General features: G+C 45.1%; 1 protein-coding gene and 1 long non-coding RNA gene across 2 annotated transcripts in view; one reads left to right on the top strand and one right to left on the bottom strand.

Annotated features, from left to right (window-relative positions):
* Positions 1-2,211, bottom strand: part of TCHH (trichohyalin) — a 10,025-nt gene extending 7,814 nt beyond the window's left edge. The window contains exons 1-2 of the mRNA XM_023724603.1: positions 2,074-2,211; positions 12-1,373 (exon numbers count right to left, since the gene is read on the bottom strand). Coding sequence (XP_023580371.1) covers positions 12-1,373; positions 2,074-2,211 — 1,500 coding nt within the window. The remainder of the gene's footprint in view (positions 1-11; positions 1,374-2,073) is intronic.
* A 2,317-nt stretch (positions 2,212-4,528) lies between these two features.
* On the top strand, positions 4,529-8,252 carry LOC111819039 (uncharacterized). The gene is made up of 3 exons (XR_002822840.1): positions 4,529-4,651; positions 6,714-6,938; positions 8,036-8,252. It is a non-coding gene; the product is annotated as an uncharacterized LOC111819039 (long non-coding RNA).
* Positions 8,253-17,660: the final 9,408 nt, after the last annotated feature.

Below are 17,660 nucleotides of genomic sequence, written 5' to 3'. Positions count from 1 at the left end.
CTCTGCAGCCGCTCCTCCTCCTGCTCCAGCTGCTCCTCCTCCCGATATTGTCTCTCCCGTTCCTCTCTCTGCAGCCGCTCCTCCTCTTGCTCCAGCTGCTGCTCCTCCCGATATTGTCTCTCCCGCTCCTGGAGCCTTCTCTTCTCCCGCTCCTCTCTCTGCAACAGCTCCTCTTCGAGGTCCTGTCTGTCCCGCTCCTGGCGCTGGAGCTGCTCCTCCTCCTCGCGGAACTGCGGCTCCTGCGCCCTCTGGCGCCGCTGGCAGCGCTGCTCCTCCTCACGGAGCAGTAGTTCCCGCTTCTGGCTTTCGTCCGCCCTCAACTCTCTCTTCCGCTGCCCCTTCAGCGAGGGCCTGGTGGACAGCCTCTGGCGGCGCCTCTGTCTCTCTTCCTCCTGCTGCCACTGGAAGTCGCGGCGCTGCTCCTGCCGGAGCTGCCCGGGCTGCGCCTGTCGCTGGGCGTCGTCCTGCTCCCGGCGCAGCTGCCGCTCGCGCTCCTGGCGCCGTCTCTGCTCCTCTTCCTGCTCCAGGCGGCGCCTCTGTTCCTCCTGCCCCCGGGGCCTGGAGTAGGCTTTGCTCTGCCGGGCGTCGGCCTCGCTTTCTAGCTGCCACTGCCAGCGCGGGGTGCGGCTCTCGGCCAGCTCCGGCTCCTCCTGCTCCGCCAGCTCCTGCTCGCGCCTCTCCCGCTGCTCGCGCCTCTGCAGCTGCTCCTCCAGCCTCAGCTCGTTTCCCTCCCGCCTTTGCCTTCGCTCTGCTTCCTGCTGGCGCTCCCTCTGCAGCTGCTCCTCTTCGTCCTGGCGCTCCCTCTGCAGTTCCCTCCGTTCCCGCCTTTGCAGCTGCTCCTCCTCCTCTTGGCGCTCCAGGGGCTCGCGTCTCCGTTGCAGCTCCTCCTCGAGGCGCAGTGGCTCGCGCTGCCCCTGCCTCTCCCGCCTTTGCAGTTGCTCGTCCTCTGGCTCCCGACCCTTGCGCCTCGGCAGCTGCTCTATCTCCTCGCGGCGCTCTTCTTCCCGCTCAAGCCATTCTAGCCTTTGCAGCCTCTGCGCCTCGTCGCGGCGCTGCTTGTCCGTCTGCAGCTCTTCCTCCACCAGCTCCCTCGCCCGCTCCTGCCTCTTATGCCTGCGTTCTTCTTCCACCGGTCTGTCCCGGCGCTCGAATCTCCTCTGGTCTTCTTGCCTGCGATCATTCAGTGGGTTTCCCTTTCCCTCATACTTTGCTCCTTTCTCCTCTTCGAGCCCGGTGGCCTGGCCGAGAGCGTAATAACAAGCTTGGGCTATCCTGAAAATTAACAGGAGGTATTCATGGAAATCGATAAGCCCATTGAAGTCGCGATCCAGAAGTTCCAGGGCCAGAGCTACCGTCTCAGGGTCATGTGGCCTCTATGAAAAAGATGGGAAAAAATTACAATGTACTATTCATAACTACAAGACTTGAACAACTTTCAATCACACAAATAGATAAATGCCCAGTGTGTATCACGTCTTGTCTTTCCCACGTAAAATGTGAACACCTCATTTTAAAGCTTGCATTTTTTGAAATTCTTGCATCTTGTAATTTAGTGCTGATCAAAAGGACACAAGTTCTCTTGACTTGGGTGAATTAGAATAGTCTCATTCTCAAGAGAGAAATACAGTGGAAATTTACGAAGATTTACGGGAGCCATTTCTATCTGAAATAGCCAGTACCTCTGATTTGATTTCTTTCCTGTGTTTGAAAACAGAACAAAACATATATGGTAACACCATTTTAGTAGGGAACAGGCTGATTTCAGTTCTTGAAATTTGGAATTAAATTCCTCCCGAGTCTAGTTTGATTCAGTATCTTTGATGATAACTACCCATGAATAGTTCATTCACATTGCCATTAAGTGCATCAAATATTGGCTAGCAGTTTCTATAGTACTCAGACTACAAGGCCAATTAAGTGCTTTTAGACTCATGAATGAAGAATGTAGGGTTAGACCTGTCATGGTTTAAAATGAATAGAAGAAAGTCCCTGCTCCTTGCCCTGATCTCTCCTGAGAAGAAATTTCATAGCCCTAAATCAATAGAGAGATTTCCTTTTCTTGTTAGCTCTTACCCGGAGGACATCACCAAATTCCCTTTCAAGGAGTTCCTTTAAGTCTTTCTTGTGTAGTCCTGCCCCATTACAATCATTTGAAGCACATTGATTGAAAATTTCAGTGATGTCAAAGATGCTTCTCAGAAGTGCAGACATTTTTCTTCTCCCTTCAAGTTCAAGTAAACCTAGAACAATACAATAGGGTCTAGAATCAAAACCTTGTTTCTGCTCTTAAGAAGGCTTCATCCGTGCTGTTTCATTCAGATCCCTGAATAATTTGATTTCACAACGGTAGTCTTCAACCTGCATTTTCAAAGCATTTTGTCTGTAAATATTGCACTCAGGAAGGGGAAGAGATACCCTGAGAAATTTCAAGTCAGAGAATCATTTTCAGACTATCCTGTCCGACTATTTAGACAGCTTTTGATTATCTACCCAGTCCAAATTATGCGTATGTTTTCCTTCTCTATCTCCTAGCTAAGAAGCACTGGTGGTGCATGGATAAGTGACCAGCTGTAACCGAAAGGTCAGCAGTTCAAACCCACCAGCTACACCCTGGGAGAAAGATGTGGCAGTTGGCTTCCGTAAAGATTTGCAGCCTTGGAAACCCCACGGGGCAGTTGTACTCTGTCCTGTAGGGTTGCTATGAGTCGGAATCAACTCGAAGGCATGGGTTTGGATTTTTGGTTTTTATCTTCGAGCTCCCCAGAGCATTTCAGAGCAGTTGGTAAAGAGAGTAGTAAGAAAACTTAAATTTGGTACGTTCTTAACTCACAAGCAGATTCCTCTAAATTTGAGCCAAGAGGGTTGGTGAAAGGCAAAAGGAGAGGGAAGATTTGAGAGTATCATAAAGTGGGTAGAAGTCGTGCACAGCTGAATGTGGCAGCAGAACATATGGGAACCACTAGAACAATAAGAAGGGAATGTGTATTATCCCCCAACATTACAGTCCGCGAGAGATCTAGACGTGTAACTCATAGGACACCAACCTTCTAATTAAACCCCACTTCTTCCTAGCCAAAACACAGATACACCATTGCAGAAAACAGAGTGCATCTTACATGCCTTAACTCAGATATATTGCAGATATTCAATTGTCAGAAGCACCTGAGAGGTCCGTCCCGACCGGCTGCTGGAGTCAACAGGTCAAACTGAACCTGAAGAGCTTTGAATACTGTTGGTGTTGTGGTTAGCTTTTGTTAAACCCAAATAAACCTTTTGAACCTTGACATTATAAAAAACAGAATTTAGCCATCAGAAGATCAATGGTAAAAGAATACATGGAAGGCTTCACAGGCTGGGTGAGTTTAGTGATGCAGCTGGCTGGCTTCTTTATATACTTCTCAACTCCAATACCTTAGATGCCATAACTATATGAAGATGGCCCATTTTGGGTAGAGCCAATACAAAAAGAGAACAGAGGACTGACAAACTCTTGAGAGAGCAATTTTTTGGAAGATGAGCCTCAGCAGAGCCACACGTGATCTTCCCCCAATCCCTGACAAGCAAATGATACAGAGTTCAGAGCCTTGGGGGAAGGATGCATCTCCATTCAAGTAATGGCTTCAACCATAAGAAGATGGAATGGAGTTAGTGGGAGTTAGACATCCCTGTAAGATACTGATCCCTTCTGGCACAACATCTCCCATAGCTAGAAGATGAAGAATCATACCAAATGAGACTCACCCACTTCACCAGAAGAGGAAGTCGAGTGCTTGCTGATACCGCTGGCAAGTGTAGTGGGTAACTGGGAGCAAGGCCTTTTATAAGAGTTTTAATTGTGCCCTGGAGAGCAACTTGGGAAGGAGACACCCACTCTGTGGATTGGCCTGATTCATTCCTAACCAAGCCCAGCTCCACCTCTGTCTCCACAAATGGCTTGTTTATCTCACAAGTTGCTTACGTAGCTATTTGGCACAAGGTTCACAGACTTGCCTCCCGACAGGGTATCGGCCCCACCTAACATGAAAGAGGAGAGTATTTGGCAAAATCTCTAATTTTCTTTAATTCAAAATTGGAAAATTAAATAAGACAAATTTGATGTTCAGAATCTTTACTGATTATGACTTCATTACAAAGTAGCAACCTTTAAGCCATTTATTTTATAAAAGATACAAGTTCAAGGTTGGGTTTAAGCAGAAACTTTGACATAAACTGATCAGAACTAAGTAATTTCTCCGTCCTCGGGGAGCTGCTCATGACCCCTACCTGAGGCAATTCTAGGACAACGAAAAAGGAATTGATTTAGTTTCTTTTCTAAAAATGCAGGTGGGAAAAATTTACATCTGTATTCTTGCATTTTAGGAAGGTTTTCTTACAGATTCAAGGATTGCCTCTTTAGTAAACACGTTTGAAGGGTGCTTTAAAAATATATTTTCATCAAACTATTCATAAGGAAACTTGAACACTGAAAATTTATTCTTAGGGGTATCACATCTAAATGGAGTGTGCTCTTTTCTTTTTTCATTAGCATATTGAGGCCCCTGGAGAAAAAGAGCTGGTGTAATGCATTATTGTAGATCTAATCATCATAAGTTACTAATGGTTATGACACCTGAACACTTAAGTCTGCTTCTCCTCCTGGAAGCGCATTAAGGTAATCGGCTGTTCCAGCCCATTATTTCTGTCATGGGTTTCTCAACCTCGCTCATCATTTGCAAATCTCAGTGCGTTTGATTGTAAGGAACTGGATTTTATTCCTGGTTGTCAGCAACTCCCACCCTTACATCTCAGACTATATGAAACTTTGGTTCACGGCAGGTTTATGAAGACCATTGCATGGTTCAGTGGCTTCTCGGCATTTCTGGCTCCTCTTGGGTCCAATCAGAGGCAACTGCTGCTTTTCTGAATTTAGGGAGACTCTGTAGGGTCTTTTAATGGAATGTGAAGACTTGGAACCTAGATCTTGATGGCTTTTTCTTTGTCTGCAGATTTGTCCAAATGATAAACCCAAAACCCACTGCTGTTGAGTCGATTCTGGTGCGTAGTGACCCTATAGGGTTTCCGAGGCTGTAAATCTCTACAGAAGCAGATTGCTACATTTTTTTTTGTCCAGATAATAATGGAGTTGAATTCAATTCACCTCTTCACTTGCTGCCACCCCAGATATGGGGTAAAGCGGAAAGTAGAAGTGATAGGAGATGGAATGCCATTGTAAATCTGTCCCCTGCCTCCTTGGAAACTTCAGCACTAAAGTCTGTTTTCCTACAACTGTCACCATTTCTTAGGATCACTTAGTAAACTTGATGTGGTGGCTTCTTAGTGTAGGAGTGGAGGTCTCTCCCTCCCTTCTATTTAGAGTTCTCTATGATTCTCCTAATCTCTGGGCCCCAGGATGGGAGTACCATGAGAAATGTGCACATGGCAACCACAGATCATCACGGAACCCCCATCTCTCACAGGGGGCGTTAGTCTTTTCTATGGGAATCCCGCAAGGAATTTTCTGGACAAGCTCTGCCTGAGGTCTGCTTTTGTTTTTATCCACCTGTGTGTGATGTCTGGGTCACCTCATCCCAGGTGGTGGGATGCAATTGCATGACTCTATTACCTTTCTATAGTCAGTATACCCAGTTGTTAGGTTCTATGAGAATAAAGGGAAAATACCATTAATAATTCTAAAATCGTGGCTGAGCAAGCAGAACAAATAGACAGGTAAACCCCAAAGGAAGATGCTTCTGAAGAACCTTGGAAAAAAAAGCCTGAAATTACATCCTTCGTAACAGAAAAACACTTTCCTCTTCAGAATGAAGCTAGATCTTAAATATGGTGATGGCTTTCTTACCTGCTCTGGTTTAGAATCAGTACAGCCTAAAGGGGAATATTTTACAATCCTCACAAACCGAGGAGAATCAGCCTTTTCTTGCTGCCCGCTCTTGGTCTGTCATCAGGGAGGTTGTAAATAGATTCAAATGCTGTTGCTTTTCCTTTCTAAAGTCAGGTTTGATACTCACCTCAACAAAGCGCCCCTACAAAATGTTCTTTTAATTTTACAGTGTTGTTATTTAAGAAAGTTGAATATAATTTGAAAAGGAGCCCCTGTCATGAGGTTTGGACAAAGAAATAATTTTCATTGTTTTCCGTTTCTTGAAAGACTGGTAAATACCAGAGAATGTAGAAAATTCTCAAGTTCTGACAAATTGGTTCAGCCCATTTTTATCTAAGACCAATTGGGAATTCTTGAAATCTGGAGGTTTCCACTCATTGTGGTTCATCAAAAAAAGGATGGTGTTTTTCTAATCTGCAGATCTCCGAATTCTTTATAGACAAAAAGGCTCATTATCTTTTTTTCCTAAGTCTGGAGATTGAGGCATTGAGGGCCAGAGGACATTACTGACTCTCCCAGGAACGACCCCAGGTGCCCTTATTCCATCTGCAACAGCGCCCTTCTTTATCAAGGGTTTAGGCCGGTGGGTCTAGAGCGCAGCTAAAGTATCATACTGTTACCTGGCATTGAGACTTGGGCTCTTCATTACAGAGAAAATGACGTATTACTCAGATACTTTAATATCACACCCATCACAAAGCCCCTATCCGTGCTGAAATCTTGAAAGGTGGGAATCTGCTGGATTAACAAGCAAATAAATACAGATCTAAAAAAAGATTGGATTTTCCTGGTCTTCATCTCATTCAAGAGCTCGTTTCCCATTTCCTCCTCTCAGAACATAGAAAAAGAACACAGCAGCTTTGACATTCTGTGGCTTTCTACCCGGATCAGACCCTGACTCGGCCTTATTGGATAACTGCCAAAGTGGGAATTTAAATAAAGCAGAGAAGTTTCCAGTGGCATCTTCAGCCTAATGGGCTTCTCCAGAACCCAAGATGAGCCATGATGTTGTCCAAAATAGGATGATTTTAGATGGCTTTGAGATAAGTAAGATTCTTCGGTAAGTTCTATTAATGCCTCTCCAATGAAGACTTTTTCTTTAAAATTATATGTTCAGTTGTTCAAGTTTTCCTCTTATCTCCTCTTATTACTGACCCATCCCCTGGCACCCCACTTCTGTCAGAACTTGAGCCCCATACAAGTTTCATCTCTTCCCCAAAGCCTTCCCTTCCCCTTACATAAAATAGTCTTCCAATTAAAAAAATTTTTTTTCCCACAGCATGCCTCATGAGCACCACACTACCTAGCACTAGTTAATGTGTAATTTTCATGTTCTTCTCTAATTTAATGGATGCTTGCTTTGTCTTCTCAGTTAGATTTTCAGTTCCTTGAAGGCAATGCTATATCTTCTATTTCTACTGGGCGCTTAGTAAAATCCTTGCTGATATCTATAATTTTCTTGCATATGGCAGCTTAAATGGCCACCAGCTCAGAAGGAGATGAATCACTTGAGCTGGGATGGAGTTCTATGGGTTTGGGTGACGGCTTGGCATGAGGGTTCACACCATGATGGGAGTCAGCCCTTCTGGGGCCTCTTTCCAGTTTCACCACTTGCAGGACAAGTGATTGAGGGGACAGCACTCCACCCCGCTCTGCCTTCGCCTGTGCCCATCACTTCACCCCTCTGTTGGGTGAGGATCTGTCAGATATGAATCCCTTCCTCAGAGGGGAGCTATGATAATTACAGCTTGTAAAGCATTTCGCAATTCTTAGGTATAAAAGGGCTAATTATTATTATCATTAAAAATTCTTAATTTTTATCTTCTCTCGAGGGAGATTATCCTTGCTTTGATTACACCCCCACCCCGGTGGTAATTATACCTCTGAGAGTGAGCAGATGCTTTAATCTTACGTCGTGCCGTGCGGGGTGACTGGGCACTTCCACGTTCTCCGCGCTCCTGCCTGTCACCAGAGTAGCACATGGCTTCTGGCTTTCTTTGACATTGAACTGGTCATAGATTTTAAATAATTTAGCTTCCTTGTTCTGACAATGCACCTCAACAAGCAGCCTCTCAGCTTCACAGCGCTTTGAGATTTGTCAAAAGACACACTGACTAGGACAAATGAATTTAATTTTTATAATTTGTTGAATACCAGGCAGGAAGGAAGCAGGCATTTTTGTGGTTTGACTGGACCATAGGGATTTTGTGGTGTCTGCTATAAAAAGGTTCACAGCTGCCATGGAAAAGAAAGGCTACAGCCCATCGAGGTAGAAGAGCTCTTCCTGGAATTAGATCTGTTTCTAGAAGAATGGTAAGGCACTCTGTTGGGATAAGATAGGAGGACTTGTACCTAAAAAATAAAACCCAATTTTTTTTTGAGAGAGAGAGAGAAGTTTTGCTTCTGACAATAAGATATACCATAAAGGAAGTGGGAAGCTAAGGCCTACACTCAAGAGATGCTTCGGGCTGGGGGAAGGGGTAGACTCCCAAGTGTGGAAAAGACCCCCACCCCCAGCACAGCCAGGCATGTGCGGTCTGGTCTGCAATGTTTTTCCCAGACCCAGGCGTTCAGTAATGACCTTGGGTTGTGATATAGTTGTCGAGTCTTAATCTTGGGGAGGTGTTTCAGTACCCCAAGTCCCACCCAATGCCCGAGGTAGGGATGGAGGAGGAGCAGGGGTGGGGGAAATCCTCAGAATTTTCTGATGGTTTTCGTTTCGACCCTTCCCCTTCAGAGGGGTCCATACTTCTCTGCAGCCCTCCCCTGGCACCAGCATCCTTCCTTGAGTTTTCTCTCTTCCTCATTTCCTACGTTCTTCTCTTTTTACTTCCCTTTCCTTCCTCCACCTTCACGGTGGGCGGATCCCATTGTGCACAGGGTCACCACGAATCAGGGGTGACTGAACAACAGCGACAAGGACAACCCTACCCTCAGAACCACTCCAAAGGCAGATAGGGAAATAGGATGAAGATTGAGGAGGCTTTGGGGGAACCAGTCAAAGTCCTTGTCCCTTTACGTCAAGTCGGGATCTGACTGAGTTCATAGCACTCGTGCAGAAGCAGAAGGCAGGCTGTCTCTGCCTGGATTCTTCCCACAATAGATGTCTTTTTGGTCAACAAGCACTTATTGAGCCTTGTATGCCTGGGCACAGTGCAGGGCATTGGACCCCTTACTGGACAGCACTCCCAGCCTGTCCTCTGATGGTTTGGAGTGGGAAGTGTTGTGATAAGGAAGGTTAAATTCCCCAAATAAGACTACATATTAGTTCTTGCTAAAAAATGTTCTAAGAAAACTCGGAAGACTACTAAGAGTAACTGCCTGTAGGGAGGGGTTGGGGAAGTACCTTGTTAGCATATACCTTTTCATACTTTTGATATCTGAACCACGTGGGGTGCAGTGGTTAAGAGCTATGGCTGCTCACCAAAAGGTCAGCAGTTTAAATCCACCAGCGGCTCCTTGGAAACCCTATGGGGCAGTTCTGCTCAGTCCTACAGGGTCGCTATGAGTTGGAATCAACTCGAGAGCAATGGGTTTGGCTTTTTTTTCCAATGCATTACTACTCAAAAATTAAACAATCGAATTAAAAAAAAATGAAAGTTTAATTCCAAGGGAAAGGAGATGAAACAAAGAGAAGGTAACTAACAGAATATTGTCTGGAATTAAAATTTTCATTCTAAACTGTGGAAGAGTGGGAACCAGGCGCATTGCCGGGAGTCAATGCTGCTAGAAGACAAGAATGTGTTTTATTTACTCACCTTATATTGCACCTGGCTGGGCGTTCAGAGCTCAATACATGTTTTAAAGTGTTAAATAGCCTGTAATATTTTTTTAAACCTCGCAACTCACTAAAGTAGTTGCCCAATAAGCATTAGTTTTAGCTTCTTAGCTATTCTGCCACACGTGTAAATTGGAACTTTTCCCATGTTTTTCTTTGAGATTTTTCCTTATCTGTAGGTGAAGGGTGCTGTGAGTGTGGCGTCCCTGGGTATCCGATAAAGCCCAGCCTAGCTCTTGGCTCTCAGCTGGCTCGCAGTCAGCTCTGGGGAGAGGGTGCACCATCAAAGGCTCATCTCGAACCATAGCTTTTGAAAGCATTTCCTAAAGTACGAGAAGAAGTGCGTCTGACAGCACAGATTGGGTCTTTGAAGTGAACCACATGGTCTAAGCGGGCAATGATTACACCTTCTCAGAGGACAAACATCAGTTTTCCTGACATTAGTGTAATTCCTTCTTTAAGGGCCAACATATATCAAAATCCCTGATTGGAGTCCCTTTGGTTACGCTTTTCAAGGTGCAAAACTCTGTATGATCTCACTTATAGGAAATAATCAAATATATAGAAACCAAAGATTATTAACGGTTACTAGGGATGGGAGAGAGGGGGAGAAGGGGAAGTTTTTGTTTGGGGGACACTGTGTTTACGCTAATGGTGGTGGAATATTTTGGAAAAGGACCACAATTATGGTGGCACCACGTGGAAAAAGTCCTGAATGTCACTGAATTGAAAATGTGGAAGTTGTGTGGGCGAATGTTTTGGTGTCTATATTTTCACACGATAAAAACAAAACAACCGAACAAAAATCTGTTTGAAAGTCCCTGACTGTAAGCCCTAAAATACTGATTTATATACCCTTGTCTGTCCCTTGAGTATTCACAGTGTCTGGCTAGTCAGCTAATCAAAAACTTTCATTAAGAACCTGTTATGTGGAAAGTCTGGCACCAGGTGAGAGAGAGTAGCGCATTGGAAAAGACAGGATGCCAGGCATTCAGAGGGTAGGATGTAGTTGTGAAGTCCAGTCATAATCTACAAGTTCACTATCAGTTCAAGAAGGAAGGGACCATTGCTGGCTGAGGTAGTTTGGGGGGACTTCAGGGAGGAGGTGGGGCTTAATCTGGGTAGGATGCGTAGATGTGAGACAGGCCAAGTGGAACATGGATGCTTGCACACAGACCGTGTGAGGAAGGGTGAGGAATAGGAAAAGGCAAAGTATATTTTGAAAAAAAGAGAGCTGCCTTGGCCAACAATAGTGGAGAGTTTGTCACTATTTGATAAAGGGCTGTGTCTCCTTGGTCCGTTCATTTAGGGAGGAATTGAGTGTCACAGGATGCAGTTTCCATGAACGAAGTTCCATGTTTGTTTTGTTCTCTGCTGTATCCCCAGTGTCTGGAATAGAGCAAGCACTCAGGAAATATTTGTTGAAGGAAAGAATAAATGGATTGCATTTATGTGCCGTATGCAAGACCCTATATAAGTGCCGTGACCAGAAAGTAGCCCTGTAAGAATTCAGAAGAAGGAGAAGTCACTCCTGGATTGTGGCGCAAATGGTTTGTGCCATGGAAGACAAAGCCTGGTGATCTGCTCCCTATCATATTACAGCCAAGAAAATCCTATGGAGCAGTTCTAACTGTAACACACCGGGTCACCAATAGTCGGAATCAACTTGATGGCAACTAACAGCAATGACGGAGAAGGAGAGGTGGAGAAGGAACACTTGAGAGAAGTCCCAGTGGACCGCGCAGGAGAAGGGAGGGCAAATATTTATCTTCTAAAATCTTACTGGGAGTACTGAATGGGTGGCTGCATTGTCAGGATGCAAGGGGTGGCAGTGAGGATGGGAAGGGCAAGAGTAGTGACATTAGATCTAATACCCTTGTTCTTGATAAACCTGTGAGGTCAGTGTTTTTTTTTTTTTTTGAGATTAAAAACAAAGGTTGGGGAAAATAAATTTCTGCTACGTGGCTGGTTTCATATCTGTATCTTAAAATCAATGCCAAGAGTATCATCACCTGAGCCCAGGTGGAGCTTCCTCTGCTATTATTATGCAAATGAAGACTTGAATAAGCAGAAATTGCCTCTGCTGGAGGCTGCAGGTTAAGTGGACTGCTGTTGCCCATATTTGGATAATGGCTAGTGAAGGAGGGGTCATCTTTCTAATCCAAGCATCTGCCATATTTCCTCCTAATCTTCTGCATCCACCTTCATATGAGCGATTCTGTCTAATCAAACTCAATGGGTATTGGCCCAGGTACTAAGAACACAGAAATGGCCCTGACAGTCCTCTGCCCTGCATCTCCAGCTTAGCTGGGAGAGATTTGGCTTATAAGACATGGTAGGGGGGAGTCTATTTTTGGCTGTTGTGATCATCATCACCATCACCGTAAGCCAGACACAATAGCAGCTGCTGTCTCTTATTTCGTTCTTACAGCAATCCTGTGTGGGCAGCATGACTAGCCCCATTTTGTAGATGGGGAAACTGAGACTCTGAGATGTTAAATGACTGCCCAAGGTCAAAGAAGTTGGCAAGTGGCAGAGCTGGTATTTGAACGCAGGTCTGTCTGACTCTAAAACTCATACCCTTCACCGTCATTCAGTACTTCTTTAATTCTTTGCTGCCTACATGGATGAGTGGATTTTTTCAGGCAGGCAAGTGGAACAAGGAGGCATTGCAGACAGCGTGAGGAGAGGTGTAGAGTAGGAATCGGCAAAGATATTTTGAGAAAAAGATAGCAGACCAGCCAGACCAGTCACTCTATGTCTCTTTGATATGGAAGGTATCACTTAAAAGATCTTCCCTTTACCTCTGACCCCAGCATAGTTCAGCCAGTACTGTTGTCCCCTCTGATGTGGTTAGAACGATGACATGCTTTACAGTGGGGCGGCCTCAGCAGCAGGGGCCAGGTTCATGGAGGAGGTTCCTGAGATGTCTGGCATCTCTCAGCCATAGACATGCAGAGGTTCTTGATCTTTGTTAGGAGGCTGGGAGGCGCTTGTCTTCAGGGAGAGCTGGTGATGATTAGACCAAGACAACTCGACTTCAGTGATGTCTTTCCCCTGGCAACTCTGTGGGAAGAAACCAGACTAAGCCAGGGCCAGTTTGCACAGCTGATGGAGGCGCCAGGGCAGACAGCGTCCTGTTATCAGATACCAGCACAGTGACTGAGGGGCGTCATGTGCCCACTTTGCAGACTTCTAGCCACAGCTCGATTATAATCATTAACTTTTTATGGGACAGTGAGTGTATTGCAGAGGGTTTTATGATCCTCTTTTCATTAGTTGTTCCCCATCCAGCCACCATTTCATGGAAGGGCTGCCGCCTCCACATTCCAGGTGTGGAAACCGGGCCGGTGGGAGGTGAACTTGCTTGCCAGAGGTCACCCAGCGGGGTTCAGACTTGCTAGGTTGGCCAGAGGTGGTCTGCTTATTGGCACCAATCTGTTGGCATGGGGACCATGCAGATTTAGAGCTAAGGAAATAATACCTTGAAGGTCTGGAAGGTAGCAGGATAGATACGGAATTTGTGTTTTGTCTTCGAATGTGAATTTTGATTTTGGTGTCAGGAGTTTGATGGATCAAGAGTGGAACCGCTCAGTCAGCCCTCTCCCCCTTCTGTCCTTTTTTATGTACCATCTTCTTCTTTGCTCTCCAGAAGAAGTTGGACCTGAATGAGTGATCCATGTTCCAGGCATTTATTAGATGAGGCCTGGGTGGTGGGTGGGTCTTGATGGTGCTGATCACAGGCCACATGAGAAGCTCAGGATAGCTCTCTTTTACTTGGAGATGGCTTTATGATATCCTCTCATCCTCCATAGAGGGTATCTCGTTAAAGCACTAGTTTCGTGAGATCTTCCTAGATATTCCGGTACTTGAAAGAGGAGCTCTAAATTAACTAAATTTGGGTACTCTGGGCTAAACAAATAGAAACAGGTGATTTATTGATTTATCATTCTTGTATAGCAGTGTTTCTCAAAGCCTTTGACATGTGTTGTGAGTTTCCAAAGGGGGACTGTAGTGTAAAGCATTTCTGAAACTCGTGGACCACCAGCTCCCTCCCCACCCCCTCCACCCCAGCTGCCTTCTAACAGTGATGTTCCGTAGAATACCCATGAGACCTGATAGACTCTAGCATGTCCCATTCCGACAGGCAGCACGTGGTGCCCTTCCTTCTTTCTCTGTCTCTTCACGGGGCACAAGACTTCATGCCACCTTCTGAAGCCCTATGGGGGAAGAAAGTATCCCTTCACCGTTCTTGTCAGAAGCATGGTGAAATATCTTCCTTACTACATGGACCTTCTAGAGGTGAGCATGTACCCAAGGCCAAAAATGAACTAGATATCTTCTGAACTGGAAGTTTCTTTTTTGCCTTGGCCCACTAAGCCAACTGTAATGTAATGAGTGAGTTTTGATGACAGAGTATGTGTTAGGACATAAGTTGCCACAGAGATCTCAGGCGTACAGATCAAGTAGGTTGTACTGTATTTGAACAACATCTTGAAATTATTCGCATCAATGATTTTTCAACCTAACAGTGGCCTTGTGCTATCCCCACCAAATTTCCTCTCAAAACTGTGGACTTGGGTCTTTTTTTGTACAAGGTAGTGCCAGGGTGTAAGAATATATCTTCTTTAGGAATTGTTCAATTTTTAGTAGATTCTGGCCAGCCATGCAGAAAATTGAGAGTTGAGGGTTTCTGCCATAGGCTCAGCTCAGACACTGATATTCTCTGTGACCTCAGGTGGGTGAGTCACCTCTACTCTCCAGGCCCCAGTTATCCTATAAAATGAGGATAATGACTCCTGCTTCCTCCCCCACTCCTAGGGGTAGTGCTAGAACAAATGACGTCATAGATTGTGAAGTGCTTTGAATTTATAGGAAAAACTTATAGAAGAGAATTTTAAGGTGCTTGACCCTTTTCTCCCGTTCTCCGTGTTTTCCCCTTCCCTTAACATCTCAATGTAGAATCCTGACAACAGATCCATGAATGGAGAGGTGAGGTTAGGAAGAGAGTCCTGTGTGTGGAACTGGCTGGGGGCCTTCACCAACTCCTGCTTTCACAGAGCGTCTCATGGACTGGAACATTACGCTCCTTGAACCCACTGTGAATAATCTGAGTTTTGTGTTCTCTTTCCTTTATCTAGGAGAAGATATTCATTGAATGTTGCTGTTAGTCAAGTTGATTCCAATTTATGGTGACCCAGGTGTGCAGAATAGAACTGCTCCATAGGGTTGTCAAGGCTGTGACCTTTCGGAAGCAGATCGCCAGGCCTGTCTTCTGAAGCCTCTCTGGGTGGGTTTGAACCGCCAACCTTTCAGCCTGTAGCCAAGCACTTAACCGTTGCACCACCAGGACTCCTACCCATAGAGTACTCCTGAGGGAATGTGACCTGACAGACTCCCAAGCATGTCCTATTCAGAAGGTTCACCCCTAGAAGGTTTATGTAGAAGCTAAGAACCAGCTTCTGTTAGCATGGGGTGTTCATTCTGATAACTTAATATTTCTGCATTAAATCTTTGTAGTATGTGTAAGGATTCAGGGAAAAGTTTCTTCATTAAACCTTGTCGAACACCCACCTGCTGACTTTTTTGCTGGATTTTGTCGTTCCACTGGCCTTTCTTACCATGATCCCAGGAAATCCAGGACTGGGTTTTAGACTATTCATCTCAGATCATTAGGATCTGGCATCTCGGCAGCTTTTTGCTGTCAGGAGCCCAAACCATTTCAGTTTTCCCCTGTGCTTATATGAGCATGATGCCCATTTTCCAGAGGACGAGATGAAGGCAGAGTTTGGAAAGACTAGCCTGAGGCCACAGGATGACTCATGAGCACAAGGGAGAGGAGGGATGTGAGTGAGAGATTCTTCTCCCTTGACCTCACTCCAGATCCCACACCAGCCAGCCCATTTCCTCCCATGGACTTGGCCAGCTTGGAAACTGGGTTCCAAAATGATTTTGTCACCCCCTCCTATCCACTGTTAATCTTTGAAGTCATTCATTCATCTAAGGTGGCATCGTTTAGCCCATTATCTCCTTGTGGTTGTCACTCGGTTGCCATGAGTTTCCTGCCCACCTGTCTTGCTACTTCAGTACCAGTACAAGTCTCAGTAAGTGCACTTGCCCACTTGGCCTACTTTCCTCTGTGCCAGAGATGCGGGATAACATCTCACCATGATGAAGTGCATGGTGGTTGCTCAGAAGGGAAGGGAAACTATAATTTATTGAATGCCTTCCATTTGTCATGCTCTAAACTAGACACAAAAATAACATAATTAACCTATGAGTGTGGTGTTCACATTTTTGTGGATGAGGAAACTGAGGTTGGAAGAGCCAAGTGACCTGGCCACGGTCACACGACAGGGAAGGGGTGGAACTGTTATTCAGCCTGTGCTCTTTTCCACGACACCCTGACACCTAGGGTTCTACTAAAACTCTTCGGTGGCCATACTTCTTGTTATTTACATCATTATAATTTCTTACATTTGTGTAGTGATTTATGGCTATAAATTTACAGCTTCGGAAAACTTTAATAAATTTTATTTCGTTTTATGCTTGCAACCACCTTATCAATTAGGCACCATAGTAATGATATTCCAATTTTTTTAGATGAAGGAGCTGGGGCTTACAAGATTTAGTGATTTGCCCAACATCCCACAGGTGGTGACCGGTCTATACCATATAATCTATTATCAAAATATTCATCCTGAAGTACTAATTTCATTATGCCATTCTTTTGATTCAGAACCTTACAGAGGGGGACACGGAGTTTATGTTAGTGGGGGAGGAACAACTCAGAAAAGGAGGGTAAAAATGGTTGCACAACTCAAAGAACGTAATCAATGTCACTGAATTGTACACGTAGGAACTGTTGAATTGGTGTATGTTCTGCTGTGTATAGTCTCAACAATAACAAGAAAAACAAAAATAAAACAAATTTTATAAAAAAAGAAACTTACAGTGACTACCGATTGCCAAATGTACAATTGTCAGTCAAGAGTTCAGTACTCTTTGCCAGCTAGCCTTCCTCACCCACCATTCATTCATTCAACAAACCTTAATCAAACACTTGTGATGTGCAAAAAACTGGACTACAAAGAGGAATAACACATGGTTCTGGCCCTTGATGAGCTTCTAATGTGATCAGGGAGCCAGCCAGGTCAGCCCATTATTTTAATCCAGAATAATAAGGACTGTGATGGAAGGTATTATGGGAGGACAGTGAAGGGGTACCTCACCCAGACAAGGGACTCAGGGAGGGCAGCTTAGAGTAGGTGGTGCTTATGCTGAATCCTGTAGGACTAGTTGGGTGTAGGCAGGGAGGGATGCGAGGTGAGGTTGAGAGAGCTAAGGAGGGTAGATCACGAAAGACTTTGTGGGCAACCGTAAGGAATTTAGACTTTATCCCACAGACTATGGGAAGCTATTATAGGATTTGAGACAGGAGATGACACCATCAGATTTGCGTTTTAGAAAGTCACTGTGGCAGTAGAATTGGGAATAGATTGGAAGAAGGTAAGGTAGGAGATATGGAAGTCACTTAGGAATCCATTGCAGTAAAATAGATGAGGTACAGAGATCTGAACTAAAGTGTTTGCTGTTGGATTGGAGAAAATCAAACTGGAAAGATTTTAAGAAGCAGAAACCCACTGAACTTGCTGACATATTGGATGCAGAAGGTGAGGACGAGGAAGGAATCAAGAGGAGGTCTAAGTTTTTGGCTTGAGCAGCTGGACAGAGAGTGGGACTCTTTATAGGGAGAGGGACATGGAAGGAGGAGTTCCATTTTAAGCATGTTGAGTTTGAGTGCCTGTGAGACACTTAGGTTAAGAGGTCCAGTAGTCAGTAGGATACATAGGTCTGGAACTCAGGGGAGAAATCTGGGCTGAGGATGCAGACTTGGAAGTCAGTAATAGTAATGGGGTCATTGAAGGGTCAAGAGTGGGTGAGACTGACCAGGGCGAGGGGTGTAGGGCAGTGGTTCTCACCTTTGGCTGTGCACTAGAACTC

Source organism: Trichechus manatus, unplaced genomic scaffold, assembly GCF_000243295.1.
Source record: "Trichechus manatus latirostris isolate Lorelei unplaced genomic scaffold, TriManLat1.0 scaffold00250, whole genome shotgun sequence".
NCBI lineage: Eukaryota > Metazoa > Chordata > Mammalia > Sirenia > Trichechidae > Trichechus > Trichechus manatus.
Note: the sequence above shows the minus strand (reverse complement) of the source record. Positions and strands in the feature narration are given on the sequence as shown.